The sequence below is a fragment of the Anolis carolinensis genome, unplaced genomic scaffold (genome assembly GCF_035594765.1).
Source record: "Anolis carolinensis isolate JA03-04 unplaced genomic scaffold, rAnoCar3.1.pri scaffold_9, whole genome shotgun sequence".
Taxonomy (NCBI): Eukaryota; Metazoa; Chordata; class Lepidosauria; order Squamata; family Dactyloidae; genus Anolis; species Anolis carolinensis.
The window spans coordinates 6,240,944-6,263,648 of record NW_026943820.1 but is presented as its reverse complement, the minus strand read 5'-3'; the positions used below and the strand labels follow the sequence as shown (position 1 = coordinate 6,263,648).

Here is a 22,705-nt window from a genome sequence, read left to right as displayed (position 1 = left end):
ATCATGGATCTATGCCTGAATCTTCCACCAGCATCCTCCTCTACTAATACTGCTGCCAAGTAGCTGTTTGGCACATTCAGTCTGGCTTTTCAGCACACTTCTGTCTGACATATGAGTCCCTACCATTGCTACTGTCAACATGGCCTCTTGCCTCGACCAGAGCAGACAATCCCATTATCGGGAATGAACGGTAGTATAATTGATGGACACCAACACCACTCCCACATTTTTGCATGCCTGTGTTATTTGCAGACGTTTGCAAATCCCAATGCAATTGCGAGAATATAGATATCAAGCAAAAAAATAAGCGTCAAAGCTTGGCAACATAAGTTGTCGTTCATGTTTGTATCTTAATGGCATTTCTCTTGCTCTTTTCTGCAGCCTTTCTTCTTCTAAGAAGTCAGACGGTTTTCCCCACAAGCCCCAAAAGTGCGGAGAATTGCAATCTGACTCATGGTCACATGACAAGATATTGATATTTTACACACAGTCAAAGAAATCTATTGCCAGTCCACCTGCAGCCTTTTAGAACTCATTACCAGCAAATGCTCAAAACATGTCTCTCAGAAACAGATCCAGAGTCCATTAATTAAAATCATAAACGGCCAACTTCTACAACCGGGGAGGCCATAATTGGAAAATATTTGGCCTCTCTCCTATTGGAAACATGGATATTTCTTTTTCTTTGGGGCAGAGGCAGCAGTGGCTGTATAATGAAGCAAAGTACAGTAATACATTCTAATACTAGTATTAGATACATAGCCACTTTGATATAAATAATAATAATAATAATAATAATAATAATAATTAATTCTAATACTAATAATACATAGCTGCTTTGAGTATCCTTACTGAGAGAAAAAGCAGGGTATAAATAATAATAATAATAATAATAATAATAATAATAATAATACATTATAATAATACATTATAATAATAATAATACATTCTAATAGTAATAATACATAGCCACTTTGAGTCTCCTTATGGAGAGAAAAAGCACTGTAAATAATAATAATAATAATAATAATAATAATAATACATTCTAATACTAATAATACATAGCCGCTTTGAGTCTCCTCATTGAGAGAAAAAGCAGGGTATAAATAATTATAATACATTATAATAATACATCATCATCATCATAATACATTCTAATAGTAATAATACATAGCCACTTTGAGTCTCCTTATGGAGAGAAAAAGCAGGGTATAAATATAATAATAATAATAATAATAATAATAATAATAATAATAATAATAATACACTCTAGTACTAATAATTCATAGTTACTTTGAGTCTCCTTATGGAGAGAAAAAGCAAGGTATAAATATAATAATAATACATTCTAATAGTAATAATATATAGCCACTTTGAGTCTCCTTATAGAGAGAAAAAGTATAAATAATAATAATAATACATTCTAATAGTAATAATACATAGCCACTTTGAATATCCTAATTGAGAGAAAAAGCAGTGTATACATAATAATATTAACAATAATAATAATAATAATAATAATAATAATAATAATAATAATAATAATAAATTCTAATACAGTAGTAAGAATTAATGTGGTTTGACACGACTTTTACAGTCTTGGTTCAATGCTATGGGATCGTGGGAGTTGTAGTTTTACAAGATCTTTAGCTTTCTCTGCCAAAGGGAGCTGGTGTCTCCCCAAACTGGAAATCTCAGGATTGTATAGCTCTGAGTCATGGCAGTTAAAATGTGCATTTAAAAGAGAGAAGCAATGCAGTTTGATCCCAATTCAATTGCCATGGCTCTACTATGGACTCACTGGAGTTATAGTTTTGCAAGCATCGAGCCACGGCCATTAAAGTGGTGTTAAACTAACCCTGAGTGCACCGATAAAAGATATTATTTTCTTCTATGTTGCTTTACGACCCGCTTCTTCCTTATCAGGGTATTTTTGAGGTTTTTAGTGCAATTTCCCACAATAAATTGAAGAGTTTTTAATTTACGCTGAATGTTTTGTTATGCTGCAAAAAGGCGGAAGTATATATGAAGAAATCTGGCTATATACAGTTCAGTCTGTTACCCATTTCCCCAAATTGTAGTTTTGCAAGATCTTAAGCCTTCTCTGTCATCTATACTGCCATCTACTGCAGTTTAAGTGCATTAAGATAAATTGTGTGAGTATACACTGCAGTTCAATGGTTAAACTGCATTATATGGCAGTGTCAATGGAGCCAAAGTGCCTCCTCAAACTACAACTCTAAGACTCCTCCACACAGCTGTATAAAATCCACATTATCTGCTTTGAACTGGATTGTATAGCAGTGTGGACTCAGATAATCTAGTTCAACGATGATAATGTGTAGATTCTCTGCCTTGATAGTCTGGATTATACGGCTGTCTGGAAGGGCCATAAGGCCCCATGTACACTGCCATTATAATGCAGATTGAACTCCATTATATGCCCAGTGTAAACTCATGCTGGATCTACACAGCCATATAATCTAGTTTCCAAATCCAAATTATCTGCCTTGAATTGGATTATATGGGTCTACGCTGCCATCCAATCCAGTTCAAAGCAGATAATCTAGATTCGGGAACCAGATTATATGGCAACACAGATGGACCCTGATAATCCAGTTTAACTGTGGGCCTTTCCACACAGCCATATAACCCAGAATATCAAGGCAGATAATCTGCAATATCTGCTTTTAAGTGGATTATCTGAGTCCACACTGCCATATAATCCAGTTCAATGTGATAATGTGGAGCCCCTTCCACACAGCAGTTTAAAATGCAAATGCAGTTTAAAATTATAGGGCAGTGTGGACACAGATAGATAACCCAGTTCAAAGCAGATAATGTGGGATTTTCTGCCTTGATATTCTGAATTAGGGCCTTGAGTCCACACTGCCATATATTCCAGTTCAAAGCAGATACAGTAGAGTCTCACTTATCCAACATAAACGGGCCGGCAGAACCTTGGATAAGTGAATATCTTGGATAATGAGGAGGGATTAAGAAAAAGCCTATTAAACATCAAATTAGGTTATGATTTTACAAATTAAGCACCAAAACATCATGTTTAACAACAAATTTGACAGAAAAGGTAGATCAATATGCAGTAATGCTAAGTAGTAATTACTGTATTTACGAATTTAGCACCAAAATATCACGATGTATTGAAAATATTGACTACAAAAATGCGTTGGATAATCCAGAACGTTGGATAAGCGAGTGTTGGATAAGTGAGATTCTACTGTAATGTGGGATTTCATTCAGGCCCAGGTCGCAAAGGGGAAACCGAAACCATCCTTATATTACCTCACAACCTCTGAGGATGCCTGCCATAGATGTGGGCGAAACGTCAGGAGAGAATACTTCTAGAACATGGCCATAGCCCGGAAAACATACATACAGTAGAGTCTCACTTATCCAACGTAAACGGGCCGACAGAACGTTGGATAAGCGAATATGTTGGATAATAAGGAGAGATTAAGGAAAAGCCTATTAAACATCAAATTAGGTTATGATTTTACAAATTAAGCATCAGAACATCATGTTATACAACAAATTTGACAGAAAAGGTAGTTCAATACACAGTAATGCTATGTAGTAATTACTGTATTTACGAATTTAGCACCAAAATATCATGATATATTGAAAACATTGACTACAAAAATGCGTTGGATAATCCAGAACGTTGGATAAGTGAGACTCTAGTGTACAACAACCCTGTGATCCAGGCCATGAAAGCCTTTGACAACACATCCTTATATTGTTTTGGACTCCATCTCCCAGGATTCTTAACCGTCGGCGAAAGCGGCTAAGGCTTCTGGGAAATGAAGTCCTCAAGTAGCGTGGGAATCCGGACGTTGGAAGTGCCCTCACTAAACATGGCGGCGGGAGGCTTCCTCGACGCGGATTGGAGGAGAAGTTGAGTGGGCACGCGGGCAAGCGGCTTCCTTGTGTGGCGCTTCACGGTGACGTCACGGGTTGCCTAGCGATGCGGCCTAGGGTCTGAGAGGGCGGCGTCGGAGCGGGAGTTCCCTCAGAGCCTGGCCCGAAGCGATGCCGCCGCCGCTGCTGCTCCTGTCGGGATGCCGCCGGGGCCTGTGATGGACGAGTTCACGGCGCCGGCGGAGAAGAGCGGCTGCCTGGAGCGGAGCCGGGCCTCCATCGAGCGCCTCTTCCGGGTGCGCCTCTGCATCCTGGGGGCCCTCAACGGAGGCGGCTGGGACTCGGGCGGGGAGCAGCAGCAACAAGGCCCGGCCAAAGGGCGCCGCATCTGGCTCAGCCTCCTGGGAGAGACCGGGGACGTTCGCAGCGCCAAGGTTAGGACCAGGCCAGGAGGTGGAATACATATTAGCAGGCCTGGGCCAACTTGGGCCCTCCAGGTGTTTTGGACTCCAACTCCCACAATTCCTAACAGCCGATAGGCTGTTAGGAATTGTGGGAGTTGAAGTCCAAAACACCTGGAGGGCCCAAGTTGGCCCAAGCTAGATATACAGCATGAGGATCCAATTCGGATTGGGGAATAGTTTCATATAATAATAATAATCTACATTCATAATGAGATCTTATTTAGTGTTGGGGAATATTTTCATATAATAATAATAATAATAATAATGTTTTTATTTATTACCCGCCTCTTCTGTAATGAGTTCATAATAATAATAATAAAGTTTATTTCTAACTCGCTCTGTCTCCCCAAGGGGATTCAGAGCGGTTACCAGAACAAAAGTGGCATACATTCAATGCCATGTCGAATAAGGATGATAATAATAATAATAGTAATAATAATCAGGACCTCAAGATTGAACTTCAAAGACTCTGGCAGAAACCAGTGCAAGTGGTCCCGGTGGTGATGGGCACATTGGGTGCCGTGCCAAAAGATCTCAGCCGGCATTTGGAAACAATAGACATTGACAAAATTACGATCTGCCAACTGCAAAAGGCCACCCTACTGGGAGCTGCACGCATCATCCGAAAATACATCACACAGTCCTAGACACTTGGGAAGTGTTTGACTTGTGATTTTGTGATACGAAATCCAGCATAGCTATCTTGTTTGCTGTGACATAATAAAATAATAATAATAATAATAAATAATGATAATAATTGGCATCTCCATGTGGAGGGAAAAAGCGGGGTATTATTATTATTAATAATAATAATAAATGTCTCCGTGGGGTATCCTTGTAGAGAGAGAAAGCAGGGTATAAATAAACATAATAATGTGTTGTTGAATGCTTTTCATGGCCAGAATCACTGTGTTGCTGTTAATTTTCTGGGCTGTATGACCATGTTCCAGAAACATTTTCTCCTGATATTTCACCCACATCTATGGCAAGCATTCTCGGAGGTTGTGAAGTCTGTTGGAAACGAGGCAAGTGGGATTTATATATCTGTTTATATACCTCCCAACAAAGGCAGGAAGCAGCCAGGCTTTGAAGCTGCAAGGCTATTCAATGCTAATCAACCATGCAAGTGGGGTGTGTGTGTGGAATGCTCAGGGTGAACCAACCTGGACACAGCGTATTAGTTGAGAACACAGAAATACTGGACCCCTCTAACAAGCACCATGTCAGACTACATAGAGATGCTATTAAAATACACAAACATGTGGACAATATCTAAAATCAGGACAGTAAATAAAGAACACCACTCAGAAAACAGAGGAATTCCAGACATGAATCAATCAGGGCCAGCTAATACCTCCCAACAAAGGATTCCCCCAGGCAGAAAGCAGCCAGCCTTTAAACTGAAAGTTGATTTGTGCATGGGCTCCCCTTAAACCCCCCTAGAATGATCCCCATTGTTCTTTAGTCACTGATTACACGATTCCTTTCCTATTAATGGAATCTTATGTGCATTTAAAATAGGTTTGTAGGTACATTTGTGGTCTCCGTTGTCTCCTGGTTTCATGTGTGTTCTCTCTTATTTGAAGGAGTTGTGTAAACAAACGTTTGCATTTCCTCATCCTTCAATGTGTCTCACAATATTTGTATTGCCTGGTTCCAATGTTGCATCTTCATTTAAGGTCATCTAGGAAACCCTAGGTCAGATGTGACCTCCTGCTCTCCTTGTACACTCTGGAAACCTGAGATGATAAGGAAGTGGCTTCTGTGATAAAATTATTATTATAATCTTTATTATTATTTGCATTTGAAATGCCCCCAGTCTGCTTTAGGGGTTGAAAGGTGAGGAACTTCCTCCTAAATCTTTCCTGATAAATTTCAATATCAAGAGAATTTTGTCGAGTAGACTGTGTGCATTGGAAAATTGCGTGCAAAGAGGGAAAAAAATAGTTCCTGAATGGAAATGCCCTTTTGTCAAGCATCTTGCTCATTTCTGTAGAAATTGGTGGTTCTGTGAGGTTATAAAAGAGGAAAGGATTTTGTTTTCATGTTTCCCGCTTCCTTTAAAAGGAAAGCAGACCTTTGCTGTAAGAGTTCAGTTTTGCCCATGTTCCTGAGAAGCTCCAACGTTCATTGAAATTCTTCCATTCTCAAGTCCATAAAAATGTTTTTATTATTACTATTATTGGTTTTGGTATCAGTGCATTGTAGTGGGACAGATACTAGACTTTGGGGAAGTGTGGGTTCAAATTTCCACTCACCCAGGAAGCTTAATCTCTTCCGGCAGAAAACCTGCCCAGTCAACTTTCAGTCATGAGTTTTTATTTACATTCTGTTACTATTATATGTCAATTCTGTATCTGTGTGTGGTTTAACTATGCAGTTTATTGTATATATTTCTTGTTCATATGAGTTTGACTTTGTTGTGCCCTGCCTCAAGCTATCAGGAGAGGCGGGTAAGAAATAAAATTTAGCATCATCATCATCATATCCCATCCTACTTTCAAAATCGGGACTTGAAACTGGCCCTCTCAAGTTGATGGTTTACAACTTCCTGTAACATTAGTAGCTCAGGCAGTATGGTATGTTGGGAGTTTCAATCCATTGATATCTAGTAGACCATCTAATCTTTGTGTAGGCAGAAGGAAGAAACGGGGACTGAGGAAGTCTTGACAAATAGAGGAAGAATATGAGATCCCATTAGAATAAAGGGAGACAGTCTCGTCAGTCTTCAAAGTAAGTGCTGTAGGAGTTAGGCTGATGCTATGGCATTACAAGCCAGAGAGAGGATCCTCTCTCTCTGCAAACAAACATTGAAAGGCGTGCATCTGTTTGGGGAAGGAATTTCAGTTATTACAACATAAAAGTGGTGTCATCCCAGAAGCGTTTGGACATAGTGTCACTTGCCTTTGTGTATAGTACCAGTACTTCCAATACGAGAAGTCATGCATTGTATAGCAAAGTTTAGAGGGCTCCAATTCTTGTCCTATTAAGTGGAGTGTATCACCACTCATTCCTCAACATGCCAACTGTCTCAGCCACAAGCAGGAATGATAATAAAACTGCTACTATTGCTCTTATTTTAAAATGATTAGGTATTTATTTGATCAAACTAACCAACAAAAATAACACAGAAAAAATGACCAAATACACCAAAAGCAGAACTCAGAACACTATGTCAGAAAGCTCAACTAATAAGAGAAGACATTATGATGAGACAATGTCAAATGTAATCACATTGTTGAAGAAAACAGTATGGCAGTCTGTAGGTTATGCTAGCAATACTCTTGACACACCTGTCTTTCCCGATAATGAGAAAGACCTGTTCTCTGTCAAGTGCCATGTACAGTGATGGCTGTATAAACAATGTGTAATAGTATGTCCAGCACTGCTTTCAAAGCAAAGAAAATATTTGTCCTTCTCCTGCACAGTACTCTAGAAAGTCAGTTCTGTAGTGATTTGTCAGTTTTTCAGTATAAAAAAGGCTTAGGTCTGTCACAGAAATACTTGATGACATTGACTATAGTTCCAGGAATAATACTTAGACCTGAGATGTTGACAGTTCATAGTAGCACATTTTAAAAGGCACCCAGAAATGATCTTAAGAGGGGCAGGATATGCAGATCAGGAATGATAATCATTGGGTATAAACACCATAGACTTAAAACTGTTTGCGCTGTATGGAAGTGTACATCTATTTAGCTTGATCTCTAAGCCAAAAACTGAAGTTGTTAGGCTTCACACACAATTCTAGGCAAGCTGCCTTCCCTTAAGAAAGGGACAGGCTGGCGGGATGAGAGATGCTAGAAGATATCCTGAGTGTTTTCATGCAATTTCACTATTATGGCGTGGGATAAAAACAGCATGGAGATGATATCAGGTGTAGTTCTCCCTTGCCCAGACTCCCCAAGTGCTTTGGCTGTAATATTACAACAGAACCTCTCGACCATCTCCCAGGTTTGGAGCCAAAGTGCCAGTAACCTCTTCATTTTCAAGGATGGGAGGATGGCTGACCATTTGTCCCTCCCATTATAACATAGCAAGCAGCATTGTTGAAACCTGTGAGTATATAACTTTGATCTGATATTACAGTTTATTCCACAAAATAATACAGTTAGCATTTCATCTGGCTTGGTTCATGTCCCTTCAAATGAACATTATAAGCCCCTCTTTTACTTCTTAACCTTCTGGAAGTAACTTTTCTCTGGAGAAGTGAGTTTGTAATCTCCTAATTTTCTTCTCCTTCCATTTTCTTGTTGTAGGAATATATTAAAGGACTCTGTGAACCGGAATTGGAAGAGAGGGAATATTATCCCAAAGAGATGCACTGTATTTTTGTAGGCGCCCAGAACCTCTTCTTGAACTGCCTCATTCAGAGAACCTCGGCTGATGTCACTGTTGTAGAGATAGGGACACTGAATATTAAGGGCGGTGCCGAACCTGTTGTGATGGCTAGAAGTCACATTCAACAGTTTGTGAGCCTCTTCAAAAACAATGCAAGTATATCAATTGGTGGGGAGTCAGAAGTGAAGAAAAGGTTCAAACATCTTGTTGAAGCCCATGCAGATAAATATACTATGGACTTGTTGATCTTACCAAACTCATTGAAGAGAGAGCTACTCAGCCTAGCACAGAAGGAGTCCTTCAAAGCAGAAGTTCCAATCATAGATCTTGTCACTTTGGAAGGGACATCAGAACTTTCCCCAAATCAAATGCAGCAAAGGCCTGGGAGAAACCATGATTGCAGAACAGGGAAGGAGGAAGAAAGAAATAACGCCGGTACCCCTGTCACTGAGTTAGCAGACAGAATGAATGCTGTTTTCCCAGATACTTCAGAAAGGCATTTTTTACCTATCAATGGTATGAGTCCACCAGAGACTTCTGCAGGCAAAGAGAGACAATCGTGTAAAAGAAGGTCATCGGAAGCTGAGGAGAGGCTTCCAAAGAAGCAGTTTTCTTTAGAAAACAATCAGGAGAGCCAACGGATTCCACCCGCTGCTTCAGCTGATGATGATGTCGTGTTGATTGATTTAGTCACCAATTCAAGTAATGAGTTGGATGACCCACATGGATGCACTAAAGAAGGTGACGAGATAAGTGAGGAAATGGAATACAAGATATTGGTGAATTTTTTCAAAAGTATGGGCTACTCGCAACAAATTGTAGAAAAGGTAATCGCAGAACATGGTCAGTTGGCTGAGCCGCTCTTGCTTCTGGAAGAAATTGAAAAAGAAAGTAAAAAGGGTTCCAAGGACAAAAATGAGGCTGTTGTTGCGCCTCAGACTGTGTGGGCCAAGAAGGATAAAGGCAGTTCAAGCAGCCAAGGCCTGGGATGTATGCCAGAGCCTTCCAGAAATGCAAAACAAAGTGTGGTATCTGTTGGGCAAGCTCAGAGCAAGACTGAAGGAAATACATACATGCCGAAAAGTGAAAACCAAACAGCTTTGTCCAGCAGCCAAAACCCACAGCACAAAGCAAGGGATATAGAAAGTGATGGCTATGTGAACCGTTGTAATAATGAGCAATGGGTATTGAAAGATAAGAAACTAAATGCTTCCGGCTTGGTGGCGAGGGGCATCTCAGAGACACCACGTCCACCAATTCCAAAAGGAACAGGGGTTGAACAATCATCCACCAAACACAATCAACAGGGACATTGCAATCCTCTACAGCTTGGAGACAGACATCTACCTTCTCAGACATCCAATCAGCTTCTGGATTCTAGACTTCCTCCACAATTAACAGGCTCTTATCCTGAAAGAAGAGTAGGAGGAGCTTTGCCCATTCATCACACTGACCCTTCAGTCACTGGAATCCAGAGGTTTCTAGAATCCCTGAATATACCGTACAAGCTGGAATTGAAAAATGAACCAGGGAGGACCGACGTGAAATACATAGTAATAGATGGCAGCAATGTGGCAATGTCGTAAGTATTGCGCGACGATTAGATTTCTAGAGTATTTCTAAGTTGACAGCGCAACGGAGGGAAAGTACCAAAAATATGTGTGGTCGAAGCCAGAGAGAGGTGTATTTTCCTAGGCAGGCTTTTTTTTTTGTGATGAGACATATATGAAACTTTGCTGACCCTTTATAGTCTCACTCACTTCCACGTGATAAGTCCCTTTGAACATTGTACATTGATGAGTAATATCAGATGAAAATTACATGGTTTGTGTGCCTATCCCCAAAAGGAAGAGAAAACCTGTAAGTAAAGTGAATTAGCAATAGAATTGAAATACTTTTCAGCACTCGTATGTCATAGGGCTAGAACATCCCCTTTGTTTTATGGTACCACCTTAAGAAATACATTATGATTTTAGGTATTTTGACACCATTACCTAGGTGTGCTTTAGAGACCTCAACTTTGGTGCCAGTATCTGGATTTTGGGAGATCCTTAAGTATGGCAAGGAATCTGACTGCCCTTTAATAAGGTGAGATATAAAGAAGGAAAATCATAGTACAGTAGAGTCTCACTTATCCAAGCCTCGCTTATCCCAGCCTCTGGATTATCCAAGCCATTTTTGTAGTCAATGTTTTCAATATATCGTGATATTTTGGTGCTAAATTCATAAATACAGTAATTACAACATAACATTACTGTGTATTGAACTACTTTTTCTGTCAAATTTGTTGTATAACATGATGTTTTTGTGCTTAATTTGTAAAATCATAACCTAATTTGATGTTTAATAGGCTTGTCCTTAATCCCTCATTATCCAAGATATTCGCTTATCCAAGATTCTGCCAGCCTGTTTAGCTTGGATAAGTGAGACTCTTCTGTACTTCTGACTTTTCTGGCTGGCCCTTTGCAAATTGAAAGTATCTGTGTTGTTGCAGGGGTGGACCCAAGATACTGTGGATGATATTACATAATTTCCTTTAGATAAGCAAATAACAAGAAAGGACAGGCATAACTGCTGGACAAGCCTAATGTTGTTTTAGCTCTGTCTGCACAAGGAAATCCTGTTTGTTCCTCTTTTGGTTTATTGAGCTACAGATCTAAAATAAAACAAAATTGTAAACATATAGTGTAATTCCAGAATGTAAAGAACAAAAACATGGCACAGTGATCTGATCAAACTATCCATTGTAACCCCAAAGCTGCCAGAGAGAATGAGATAATACTCCTCTTAAATGGAAGGTACAAAGAGCTTTTTAGAAAAGCTGCATCTACACTGTAGAATTAATGCAGTTTGACACCACTTTAACTGCCATAGCTCAATGCTGTGCAATCCTAGGAGTTCTAGTTTGATCATTTACTTATCTTAGAAGAAACTAATGTCATGCAGCAATCTCTTTAACCAGCAGTGCTTTGGGTTACATTTTCTGGAAATCAGTGAACCAGCACACCTTTCTTCAACATGCATTTGAAAAAGAGGAAAGTATAGTAAAGACCTGCTGATGCGAACCCTTTTTTAATTTTTCAGTAGTGATGTAAAATGAAAGTCACAATTATGATTCATTTTTAATTCCAGTTAGATTGCAACGAATAGGTAGTGCTATGCAAATAGTTGAAACTGTGAGTAACTACTGTTTGCTTTATTTCAGCAGTGTTTGGGTTAAAGGAAGCGCATGACCTCCGCGAAGGATTTTTTTTTGTAGTGCCAGTGTGAAATAGTAACAAAATACTCCCGTGTTGTATAAAGCATGAAATGAAGTGAGACATAGAGTAGTTTCCCCCCTCTGCTTAAAGTCCATAATACTGCCCACAGCATTAGCAGGCTAGAGAGAAGTATAGGAGTTGTGATTATTAGTAGCCATTGGGAAATGTTAGAGCAGGGGTCCCCAAACTACGGCCCAGGGACCACATGCGGCCCATTGAAGCCATTTATCCGGCCCCCATGGCACAAAGGCTGAAGGGGGTTGGGCTAAATGGCCCAAGGGGTCTCTTCCAACCCTCTTTATTATTATTATTATTATTATTATTATTATTATTATTATTATAAATCATGTTTTATTGATTAGCCCATCGGCTATATCAAAATATTTAACACATAGACATACATACAACATACAACCCGCAGTACAAAAGAAGTTAAAATAAACAAGCTGTTAACAAGATCCCATTCAGGTCAAATATCTGCATCACCTCCACAGTTTACCCCAATTGATTCCAAATATGCAATCCTCAGCTGTGTTGTTTTGAACAGGAAAAAGGCTTTGTGTGTTATTTTAGGATTCTGGCTGGCCAACAAAAATGAAGTTTTAATATGTGGGACCCAGTGTGTTTTGTGAATAATGTATGGCCCAAGGCATTGGTCTCTTTCTTATACAATTCACAGCTGAACAGTACATGTGCGATATCCTCCACCTCTGATGCTCCACAAATACAAATTATTATTATTATTATTATTATTATTATTATTATTATTATTATTATTATTATTAACAACATTGAGGCTGGAACGCTATCCGTCAGGGGTGCTTTGCTTGTGCTTTGGGTCCACAAAGGCAGAAAGGAGTTGGGCTTATTATTATTATTATTATTATTATTATTATTACTCGGTGGCCACCTGGCCAACTATAGTCTGACCCTCCAACGGTCTGAGGGATCGTGAACTGGCCCCCATTTTGAAAAGTTTGGGGACCCCTGTGTTAGAGTGTAGAGTGCTCAGTTCAAGATGGAAGGTAGTTGTCTTCCAGAGTAATTTACTCTATTTTCTCCCATCTTCTCTTTCTTTGCATAACCAGTTTTACAGTCAACCTTTCATCACAATTGAGTTCTTTTTGGATTGTTTGATCAATGTTTTTCCCAAACAACAACTACTGCTGCTGCTTCCTGTTTCCTCTCCTCCTCCTCTTTCCTTCCTTCTCTTTCTCTTTTTTTCTCTCCTCCTTTTCTTCTTAATGTCCCCCAGGCCTCCTGATACTTCCCTCTTCTGTGTGGTTGGAGATATTTTGACTACGTGAGAATCCACACTTCAAGAATTAGCATATGCATTAGTGATTATAATTAAGATTATCGCTGTATGTTAACTGAGTGTTTGGAAACAAAAAGTAACTCATTATCAGTTACTGGAACTCAATAGAGAAAATGCTATTGTCTTCTTATCTTTATGGGCTTCCCAGGAGTCTAGTTGGCCACCATTGGAGACAGAAGATGAGATTGATGGGATGGTTTGATTTAGCACTGCTGGTCTTATTTTCTCACAATTGTGCCAAATAGTTCATGGGGAACAGATTGTTTCATGCCAGGAGCGCATAGAAAGGTGTCATCTAAGAAGTTCCAATCTAGGTGAAGGCGATTGAATTGTGAAGCATGAAAATATTTCCCTGGACTTACTGTTTTCATAGCCTGCCCAGTCTTGCTGGCCTTCCATCATTGCCCTGTGTAGCAACTCATGAAAAAAATATAATAGGCATCCCATTTCCAAGGAATAGGTATTAATGTTTCATCTCTTAATTGGGACGAATAGGTGACCCTGTCACACCCGGTGTCAATACAATACAATGATCCTTCCCTGTAGGAATGTTTTTTGGGAGGGGACACACCCGAGATAATGCTTCATGCAAGTAACTTCCTCTATAGCCTGGAGATTTGGACTTCCTATAGTTTTAATTATTGGAATACCAGTTTTGAAAACTGTCTTGAACAAAGGATGGAGAATGAAGAAATGGGCAATGGGCATTACAGCATCTTTGCCATTGGCGCATCTGAATGACTTCATCCAACAATAATTTGGCACAAGTGCCACCCTGATTTCCCAGATTGATAACTCACTAAGCATAGGATCCACATTGCATTTTTATGTCTTTACATCTTGACTAGCTTGGACTTCTATTAGTGGCATACAGAATAGCTGCTGAAATCTTGGAGAAGGCCTTATTTGCCCACACAAGAAAGGAAATCTAAATTATTCAAATTGCTCTGGAGAATCATGGAGGTTTTCCCAGTTTACCTTGCTCCATCCTGTCTCCAGGCTTGCACTCTCTCTTAGATTGCTAACAAAATAGCAGAAGGGTTGTTGTATGTTTTCCGGGCTGTATGGCCATGTTCTAGAAGTATTCTCTCCTGACGTTTCACCCACATCTATGGCCGGCATTCTCAGAGGTTGTGAGGTATGGAGAAACTAAGCAAGGAATGTTTATATATATCTGTGGGAAGTCCAGGGTGAGGGAAGAACTCTTGTCAGTTGGAGGCCAGCGTAAATGTTCCAGTTAATCACCCTAATTTACATTGAATGGCTACATCTACTAGCTACTTTCTGCAGAAATTAAAAGAAAGGAGTGGGGAAGAAATGGAATGAACTAGACATGAAGTTGTTAAATCACACATAAATTTTTGAAAGAAAGAGATAACGCTAGCAAGCTAACCATTGCTCTGAGTGCAGTCTCTAGTACAAGATGTTGAGAAAGGGATGTTTTATTTTCTATTTTCACCTCTAAATCATTCCTGAGATGTTTTTGCCCTCCCATGAAAGTGCGCCAAAAGCTGATGCTGCAAAGAGGTTGGTCATTGTAAATATTTATTTTAGGTGTGGTCTTCTGAACCGAAGACAAATAAAACAAACAGAAACCAGTGACATTCTTGGTTGGACCCATGAGGAACTTCCTTAAAATTCTTGGAGAGGAGATAACACTGAAAATGAAAGCCATCTTCTGTTTTTGTCGAGACCTATCACAGAATGAGCTGTGCTAAGGGAGTTCCTGTACAAACATGCCCCGGTTGCATAATCACAGATGCGCCTCTACCACAAGGCAAACAGGATTAGGAGAAAGAGGTTGGGTAATATGGTGGTGGATGATGGTTTCACAAGCAAACCAGTAGACATGCCAGCATGGCAATGCATAGAGTTGATATGTGAGAAAGAATCGGGAACAAATCGACACCTCATTCCTGGACTTTCCTGACATTCTTAAACCGGCAGTCACTTTCAGGCATAAATCGGAGCTGGGGAATGACATCTCTTTAGATTATAGCTCTCAGAATCCTACAACCTTGTTGGGAGAGTCTGGAAATTGTAGTCCAAAGAAGTAAAATTTCCCATGTTTGGACTTACTCTGGTCTGTCATCTGCAAATGTATTTGTGAGATAATAAATGGGAAGTATTGCTCTGCGTATGGAGGCCCATATGCAATTATGGATTCCTAGATCAGGGTGAGACACACTATTTGGAGGAAAGTTTGCAAAAGGAGTTTGCAGAGTGTGTATGTTTAACCCATGGAGAATCATTAGCTAACAGAGTGATGCCTTGCCTTTCGTTCGACTGAGTTTTTTTCATCAAGTGTAAACAAAGACAATGGTTTCTGCTGATAATAGCTGACAATGAAAAGGTGAAAAACTGCCACTAGAAGAGAGAGTAGTATGTTCCTTTAGTTTTTACTTTTCTATGAAAATGAAGTCTTAGGAATTCCCCTAACCCCTCACCCCCAAAAAAATCAAAGATGGCTTTTGACCAGGGACTGATTTTCATCCGTTTTCTGATTTGAGACTAGGGTTTCTGGTGAAGTGGGCAGCATTTGCTGCTTCATGTGCTGGTGGTTTGTTTGCAGTTTTCCCCCAATTTCGGGGAAGTTTGAAGAACTTTGGGGGCTGGCTGGCAAACTACATATAATGGCAGGCTCCTCTGACAATCTCTTAGATCTGCCTTGAATTGAAAGTCATCCATACCTAAAAAGAGATAGAACGATGTCCCATGACTTAAGGTTTCATCAACTTTGTATTTTCCCCAGTTTAACAGTAATGTTTCCTAGCTTAGAAGACAGAAAAGATCTGACAATAAATCTATGTTTTCTGGTTGTTTTGACTGCTAGTTTCAGCAGATGTTGACAAGACAAGGCTTCACAGAAAATAATCAGGAAATTGGTTTAGAATCATTATAATTCAGTGTCAAGAGTACTGGGTTACCCTATTTGAACCTTGATAAGATTTTGACTTGATTGAATCTTTATCGGTTCTGCTCTTCTCAGTCCAAGAACTTTAGGTGTCCTGTGACAAAATATATAACTTGAGTTATACTAAAAATTATTGGATAGGCTAATCTAGATTATTATTATTATTATTATTTATGATGTTTACTTATATCCCACTTTTCTGTCCACAAAGGAGACTCAATGGCAATATGGCTGTATTTTTTATCATGTTTAAATTGTGATGTTATTACTGGATTGTTGTATGTTGTATGCTGGTACTGAATGTTTACCATGTGTAAACCGCCCTGAGTCCCTATGGGAGATAGAGCGGTATATAAATAAAGTGTTGTTGATTTTGTAGATACACTAAAGCTCGTCTGAGGTTTACCTTCCATCTGCTATATGTTAATGCTTTCACACATTTTTGTGTTGCACACTAGGCATTCCACAGAAAGAGGAAAGAACTCCCTAGTGATCTATATAAACTGCTGAGCTCTTCACTTCACATGGAATTTAATTTTACATTTTCAATAGTAAGGGCTTGTAAACAAGTGCTGTGACATTCAGCAAGTGCTATCCTTCCTTTGGCCTAAATGCCCCTGATCTTGGAAGCTAAGGTCAGTTAGTCTTAGTTGGATGGGAGACCACCAAGGAATCCTAGATTCTGTTGGCTATATTTCAGAGGAAGGAACTGGCAAAACAGTCATGAGTAAAGCTTGCCTACGATAGTCCTATGATTTCAATATGTGATAGATGACTTGAAAGTACGTTTATGCATACCCTTCTTATTTCCCCCCTCTGTCTTTGTTGCAGTCATGGGCTACAGAAGTTCTTCTCATGCCGGGGGATTGCAATTGCCGTGGATTATTTTTGGAAGCGAGGTCACAGGAAGATTACCGTGTTTGTCCCACAATGGCGAACGAGGAGAGATTGTAATGCCACAGGTATGGAATGTGATGGGATTGTGCTTCCTTCCCTTTAACAGCCGACTTCTCCTTGCTTGGGTTGCCTGTATTTAAGATGTAGTTGTTGCTCTTTGCTTTTTATCTTAATAGAGCAGCACTTCCTGACCCAGCTCCAAGATATTGGGATTTTGGCCCTCACTCCTGCTAGGGTTGTATGTGGAGCCAGGATCGCATCTCATGATGACAGGTAAAGCGAGCCTCTGCAGAGAACAATCTGAGGTGTGATTCTGACTTGATTCAGTGTCAAGGGGGGAAATGTTGACACATGGACACTGTAGCCCAGCCTTCCTTCAACTGGCATTCTTTAAATGTTTTAAGTCTAAAGTCCTATTACATAAAGTACAATCTAGAGAGCTCCTCCCAAGTAGACCCAGTAGACCCAGTAGAATTAAGTCCCAAACAACTTTGGCATGTACAGCTTTGTGTGTGGCTTTTGGTTCAGGCTTAGTCAGATTTGTAACTTTTTTTTTTTAGTTTTTGTGGTTGTTTTGAATTGTATGGTCTTGTTTCATGTTTATTATTCTTTATTGTGTTTAATTTGTTGTATGGTTTCTTTGCTATGTTGGAACCCGCCCTGAGTCCTCTTGAGGAGTATATAAATAAAGTTTTATTATTATATTATTACTGCCTGCTGATTCAATCTGAAGCAATGTTGTGCATCGTACCGTAAAGTGGTTTGTCACATAGGTGACTTTTGATGCATCACAGTCAGGATTTAGGTTTCCTTGTGGATACTTTTTGTAGCGTTGGGCCTCTGCTACCAGGCAAATGTGTTTTAGAGTGCCTGGTATCATCATATTCAGATGTTTGCACTATGTTTTTATATACAGTAGAGTCTCACTTATCCAACACTCATTTATCCAACGTTCTGGATTATCCAACACATTTTTGTAGTTAATGTTTTCAATATATCATGATATTTTGGTGCTAAATTCGTAAATACAGTAATTACTACATAGCATTACTGTGTATTGAACTATTTTTTCTGTAAAATTTGTTGTATAACATGATGTTTTGGGGCGTAATTTGTAAAATCATAACCTAATTTGGTGTTTAATAGGCTTTTCCTTAATCTCTCCTTATTATCCAAAATATTCGCTTATCCAACGTTCTGCCGGCCCGTTTACGTTGGATAAGTGAGACTCTACTGTACTATGTTGTTCAGCTCTAATGATTGCTAATTGTAAGGCCGCCTGACTCCCCCCTCGGAGGTGAGAAGAACAGGATATAAATGCTCGAAATAAAATAAATAAATAATAAATAAATAACAGGGCTAATTTGTGTATGTGGCTTTGATACGTTTCCTATTAGCTTGGCAATTTAAGGCTAGGAAAAAATCAGAAGGTTTGGAAGAGATGGAAGGAGTGAATTTTCCTTTGTAACTAAGCCCAGTTCTCATAGTTGATTTTGGGGCGAGATGGGGAGATAGATCATACTTCGATTTTCTTTGTTTGGGTCTGTATTATGTAACATTTTTGACTCGCAGCTTCCATTGATCTTGCCATTTTGCCAGCAATGAGGAATTTGATATTAGACCATGAAGAGTCTGAGTGGAATTAGCCATTTAAGGGCCCAGTTCCAGCATTTGCTGTGAGGGGTTATATTAATTTTTATAAGATGTGTTATTATACTGTGATTTTATTGTGTTACTGTTTTATTGATGTAATACTGTTTTGGGCTTGTCCCAGTGTAAGCAGCCCCGAGTCTTTCAGGAGCTGGAGCTGGGTATAAATAAAGTTATTATTATTATTATCATCATCATCATCATTGCTGGAGCCTTTCAGCAAAAGGGATGGAAGACTATCTGTTGCCTCATAAAAAGCGTATCTATAACACAAACTCAAGTTGGGTATTTGCTACCAAACAAACACTAGGGGAGGCCTAGAACTACAGCCAGCGCAAAACAAATATATGACCAGCATGGCCTTTAAAAGAGGCTTCTTGATGAGGCTTTGAGTTTTTATTTATTTGGGGCAAGAATGCTGATTCTGTTTGCAAACGCCGTCCTAGGTTTTTGCTGCATCTTGCGGAGAAAACTGGAGGAGTCGTCGTTACCAATGATAATCTCAGAGAATTTGTGAATGAATCCCCTTCCTGGAGAGAAATTATTCAAAGGAGGTAACTGCATTTCCGTTGCAAGATTTCCAAAAGGGAAACAGGCTTGGGATTGGTTGATTTATGAGTTAAATATTCAGTAGTCACCACTGCAGCTTTGTACACCCCTTAACTCCTGGAAATGAAACAGCATTCTGTCTATCACTAGTCTACAGGATATAATAACAATAATAGTAGTAGTAATAATAATATTTTTATTTCTTACTCACCTCAAGGTGGGCTACAACATTGCACATCATCATAAACCATCATGTAAAAAGTATATTAATACGTATTTCTATGAAATACATAGAAGTAGGTCCAGTTGATATAATTTTTGAAAGTTCCTCTCTACCTTGAAATCACATCTTGAGGCACCTATACTTCTGAACTATGGCAGTGAACACATTCCTAAACAATATCAGACTTGGAATCTGGAGTGTGTGTGTTAACCCTCAGCTAGAATTCATGCATTTCTGGATTCTGTGATGCTAGATGGTTTGGATTCCTGGAAGATGTATTTTAGCCCAGTGGTGAGACCAGCTTTGCATGCATTTTTTCAAAATCCAGTTCTCACAGGGACAGAAAATGAGGTGTAATCTTCTGACCGCCTGTATAATGTAAATGATTGCATAATGTACAGATAAGTTTATAGACCTGAAAGTATTTCCGTTGTACTACTCCCTCACTCCGTTGCTCTTGTAGGCTCCTCCCGTACACTTTTGCTGGAGACTTTTTCATGGTTCCGGATGACCCCATGGGACGGAACGGACCAGGATTGGAACGTTTTCTTGAAGAGAGCGCCCACGGCAGGTATAGAGTGCTCCTTGGCGCCTCCAAAGCCCTAAGGCCCAGGTGGCTGTTGCACTGCAACTCTCATCATCCTTGGGCCGTGGTGAGAAAGACTGGGGAGGCCAACCACCTATCTCAAAAACTAGAGCCGAGAGGTGCAAACCAGTGCCATTTTTGGAATCAGTTGGTGAAATATAGCCATAAAGAAATATAACATTTGAGACACCAAGATGTGTGTCACATCTTAGCTGGGTAAATTATACTGAAAAGAACATAATTATTATAAACATAATATTATCGTTATTATGTTTTGTTTTACTTTGTTATTGTATAAGCATTTTATTGGATGTTGTCCTTTGTCTTGTATGTATTTTATTTTGTTTTATTGTAATTGTTTGGGCTTGGCCCTGTGTTAGCCACCGAGTCCCTTCGGTAAGATGGAGGCAGGATACAAAAATAAAGTTGTTGTTGTTGTTGTTGCTGTTGTTGTTATTGTAAGTTCCCAAATGAGGCCCTATTAGAAAAGTGGAATGGCACTTGATACAGTGGTTCAATGAAGCTTTACGTGTTGCTTATATGTAATGAGACATAAATTTTATTTTTCATGTCAGAAGCGACTTGAGAAACTGCAAGTTGCTTCTGGTGTGAGAGAATTGGCCCTCTGCAAGGACGTTGCCCAGGGGACAGCCGGATGTTTGATGTTTTACCATCCTGTGGGAGGCTTCTCTCATGTCCCTGCACTGGGAGCTAGAGCTGACAGATGGGGGCTCACCCCACTCCCCGGATTCAAACCACCAACTTTTTGGTCAGCAGTCCTGCCGTCACAAGGGTTTAACCCATTGTGCCAATAAGGGCTCCAAACAAAAAATATAGAAGCACTAATGTCCTTACTGGGCATTGAAGTTAAAATTCGAGCCTAAATACAACATTGTTATAAAGACAATACAGGCAACGAAAATAATAATAGAACGCTAGGAGGTTATGTTCTGTTGTTTCCGAGATTTGCCATTAGTTGGCTTTTAATACTCCGTGTTTCGTTGTTTTGCAGAAACGTTCCACCCGCCTGTGGCCCTGCGAGCGGAGGCCTCTTTCCTTTGCCCATGCCACATTTTGTGATGCAACCAGAGAGCAGTTCCCGCTCGACGGAGAACCGATTGCCGGGCCTTGGGCCTCCGTTGCTGAAGTTCCCCCCCGCATCTGCCCTCCCTCCGCATCCGCGATCGGCGACGGAAACCACCCACTTGAAAGAGGCCTTGCGGAAGATCTTCCCTACCTCTGAGCAGAACGAGAAGATTGAGGAGATCCTCGCCCAGCATCCCCACATGCGGGACATGAACGCTCTGTCCGCGATGGTCCTGGACTTGGGCTGATGGGCCGGACGCGACGCCCTTCGACGTTTACCATTTGGACTGTGACCTTGACGTCGGGGCCACCTTCCAAGAGCCGAAACCTGAAATCATTTTTTTGTATAAAAAATGTTAATATTCAAAGGATTTGCTGATTTTTTAAAATTCAGCTTGAGTTGCATTGCTTTTAAAGATTTGTATTGATGCGTCGTTTTCAAGGAAGATTCTTTATTCCTTCCTGGTTTGCGAAAGTTGTTTACAAAAGTGGAAGCGAGGTCTGCGGAAGAGATCTTTTGGTTCTGTGAAAATTCCATGATTGCAATGGAATATACAATCTTGAGTTTCTCATTGTGGGAAGAAATCGCCTGCGAAGATGCCGATTCATCAGTGAGTAAACCATGATGGTTGCACATCTTCCGATTAGGCAAGAGTGCTCCGTCTTGGCCTCAAAAACTTTGCAGATAGTTGCTTAGCATAAGCCAAAGCTGTCCTTGCAGCAGCAAGTAGCCATAGCAAAGCGCCTCCGAGATGTCCAAGAATCTAAACCAAAGGGCATTGTGGTTGATAAGGTTGGATAAGAATGGCTGGTTTTGTTCGCTAAATTCCAGCAAAGGGACTTCTCAAGAGAGAGAAAATGCAAAGGAAATGTCTTGTGGCGCCTTAAAAGACATTCATGCTGCAATAAAGTCCTACAAAATCCAATTGCTTGTTACTGTTTGTCAAGACAAATCTGCTTATCTTTGAAGTCCCACAAGATGCCACATAGGGGGAAAAAGACTCTGCGATGTATCCATGTTGATGTTCGTAAACTAGCGGAAAAGGGGATCCGTATCTTTATGCTGGTTAAAATATATGGACTTCCCCCCTCTCCCCTTTGTAGGCTTTGTGAATTCACAATATCATCCTATATGTTCCAAATGTTGTTTCCTCTAGTGCTAACCGACAGGAGCTCACCCAGTCTCACGGATTCAAATCAGCAACTGAACATACTAGAGAGAGGTTTGGGGAGAATTCACCATGATTGATAGGAGTTTTAGGGACTGGGATGTATAGTTCACCTGCAATCTAAGAGCAATCTGAACTCCACCAACGATGAACCTGGGACTAACTTGGCACACAAAAATACTGGAGGCCTTTGGAGGGATTTATAAGTTGTAGTTCACTTCTTTGACTCCTTGACTTTTTCAAATAACCTGGGCAAAACGGGTACCCAAGCTAGTAATAATAAATCAGAGTTGAAGACCTCCTTGACTTTTTCAAATAACCTGAGCAATGCTGGGTACCCAAGCTATTAATAATAGTAAATCAGAGTTG

The 22,705-nt window shown here is 40.0% G+C and overlaps 1 protein-coding gene across 1 annotated transcript; it reads left to right on the top strand.

Annotated features, from left to right (window-relative positions):
- Positions 1-3,957: 3,957 nt before the first annotated feature.
- On the top strand, positions 3,958-22,093 carry n4bp1 (NEDD4 binding protein 1). The gene is made up of 7 exons (XM_003227260.4): positions 3,958-4,313; positions 8,603-10,266; positions 17,008-17,138; positions 17,250-17,346; positions 19,170-19,277; positions 19,959-20,066; positions 21,094-22,093. Exons 1-7 carry the CDS (start codon positions 4,080-4,082, stop codon positions 21,413-21,415), a joined length of 2,664 nt encoding a protein of 887 aa, XP_003227308.2. The 5' UTR covers positions 3,958-4,079; the 3' UTR covers positions 21,416-22,093.
- Positions 22,094-22,705: the final 612 nt, after the last annotated feature.

What these genes read in the sequence shown, in the direction of transcription:
- n4bp1 (XM_003227260.4), top strand. Translation starts at nt 4,080, where the DNA reads ATGCCGCCGGGGCCTGTGATGGACGAGTTCACGGCGCCGGCGGAGAAG. An exon ending in GAGAGATTGTAATGCCACAG is followed by an intron (nt 17,139 to 17,249) that starts GTATGGAATGTG and finishes TTATCTTAATAG; the next exon opens with AGCAGCACTTCCTGACCCAG. An exon ending in AGAGAAATTATTCAAAGGAG is followed by an intron (nt 19,278 to 19,958) that starts GTAACTGCATTT and finishes TTGCTCTTGTAG; the next exon opens with GCTCCTCCCGTACACTTTTG.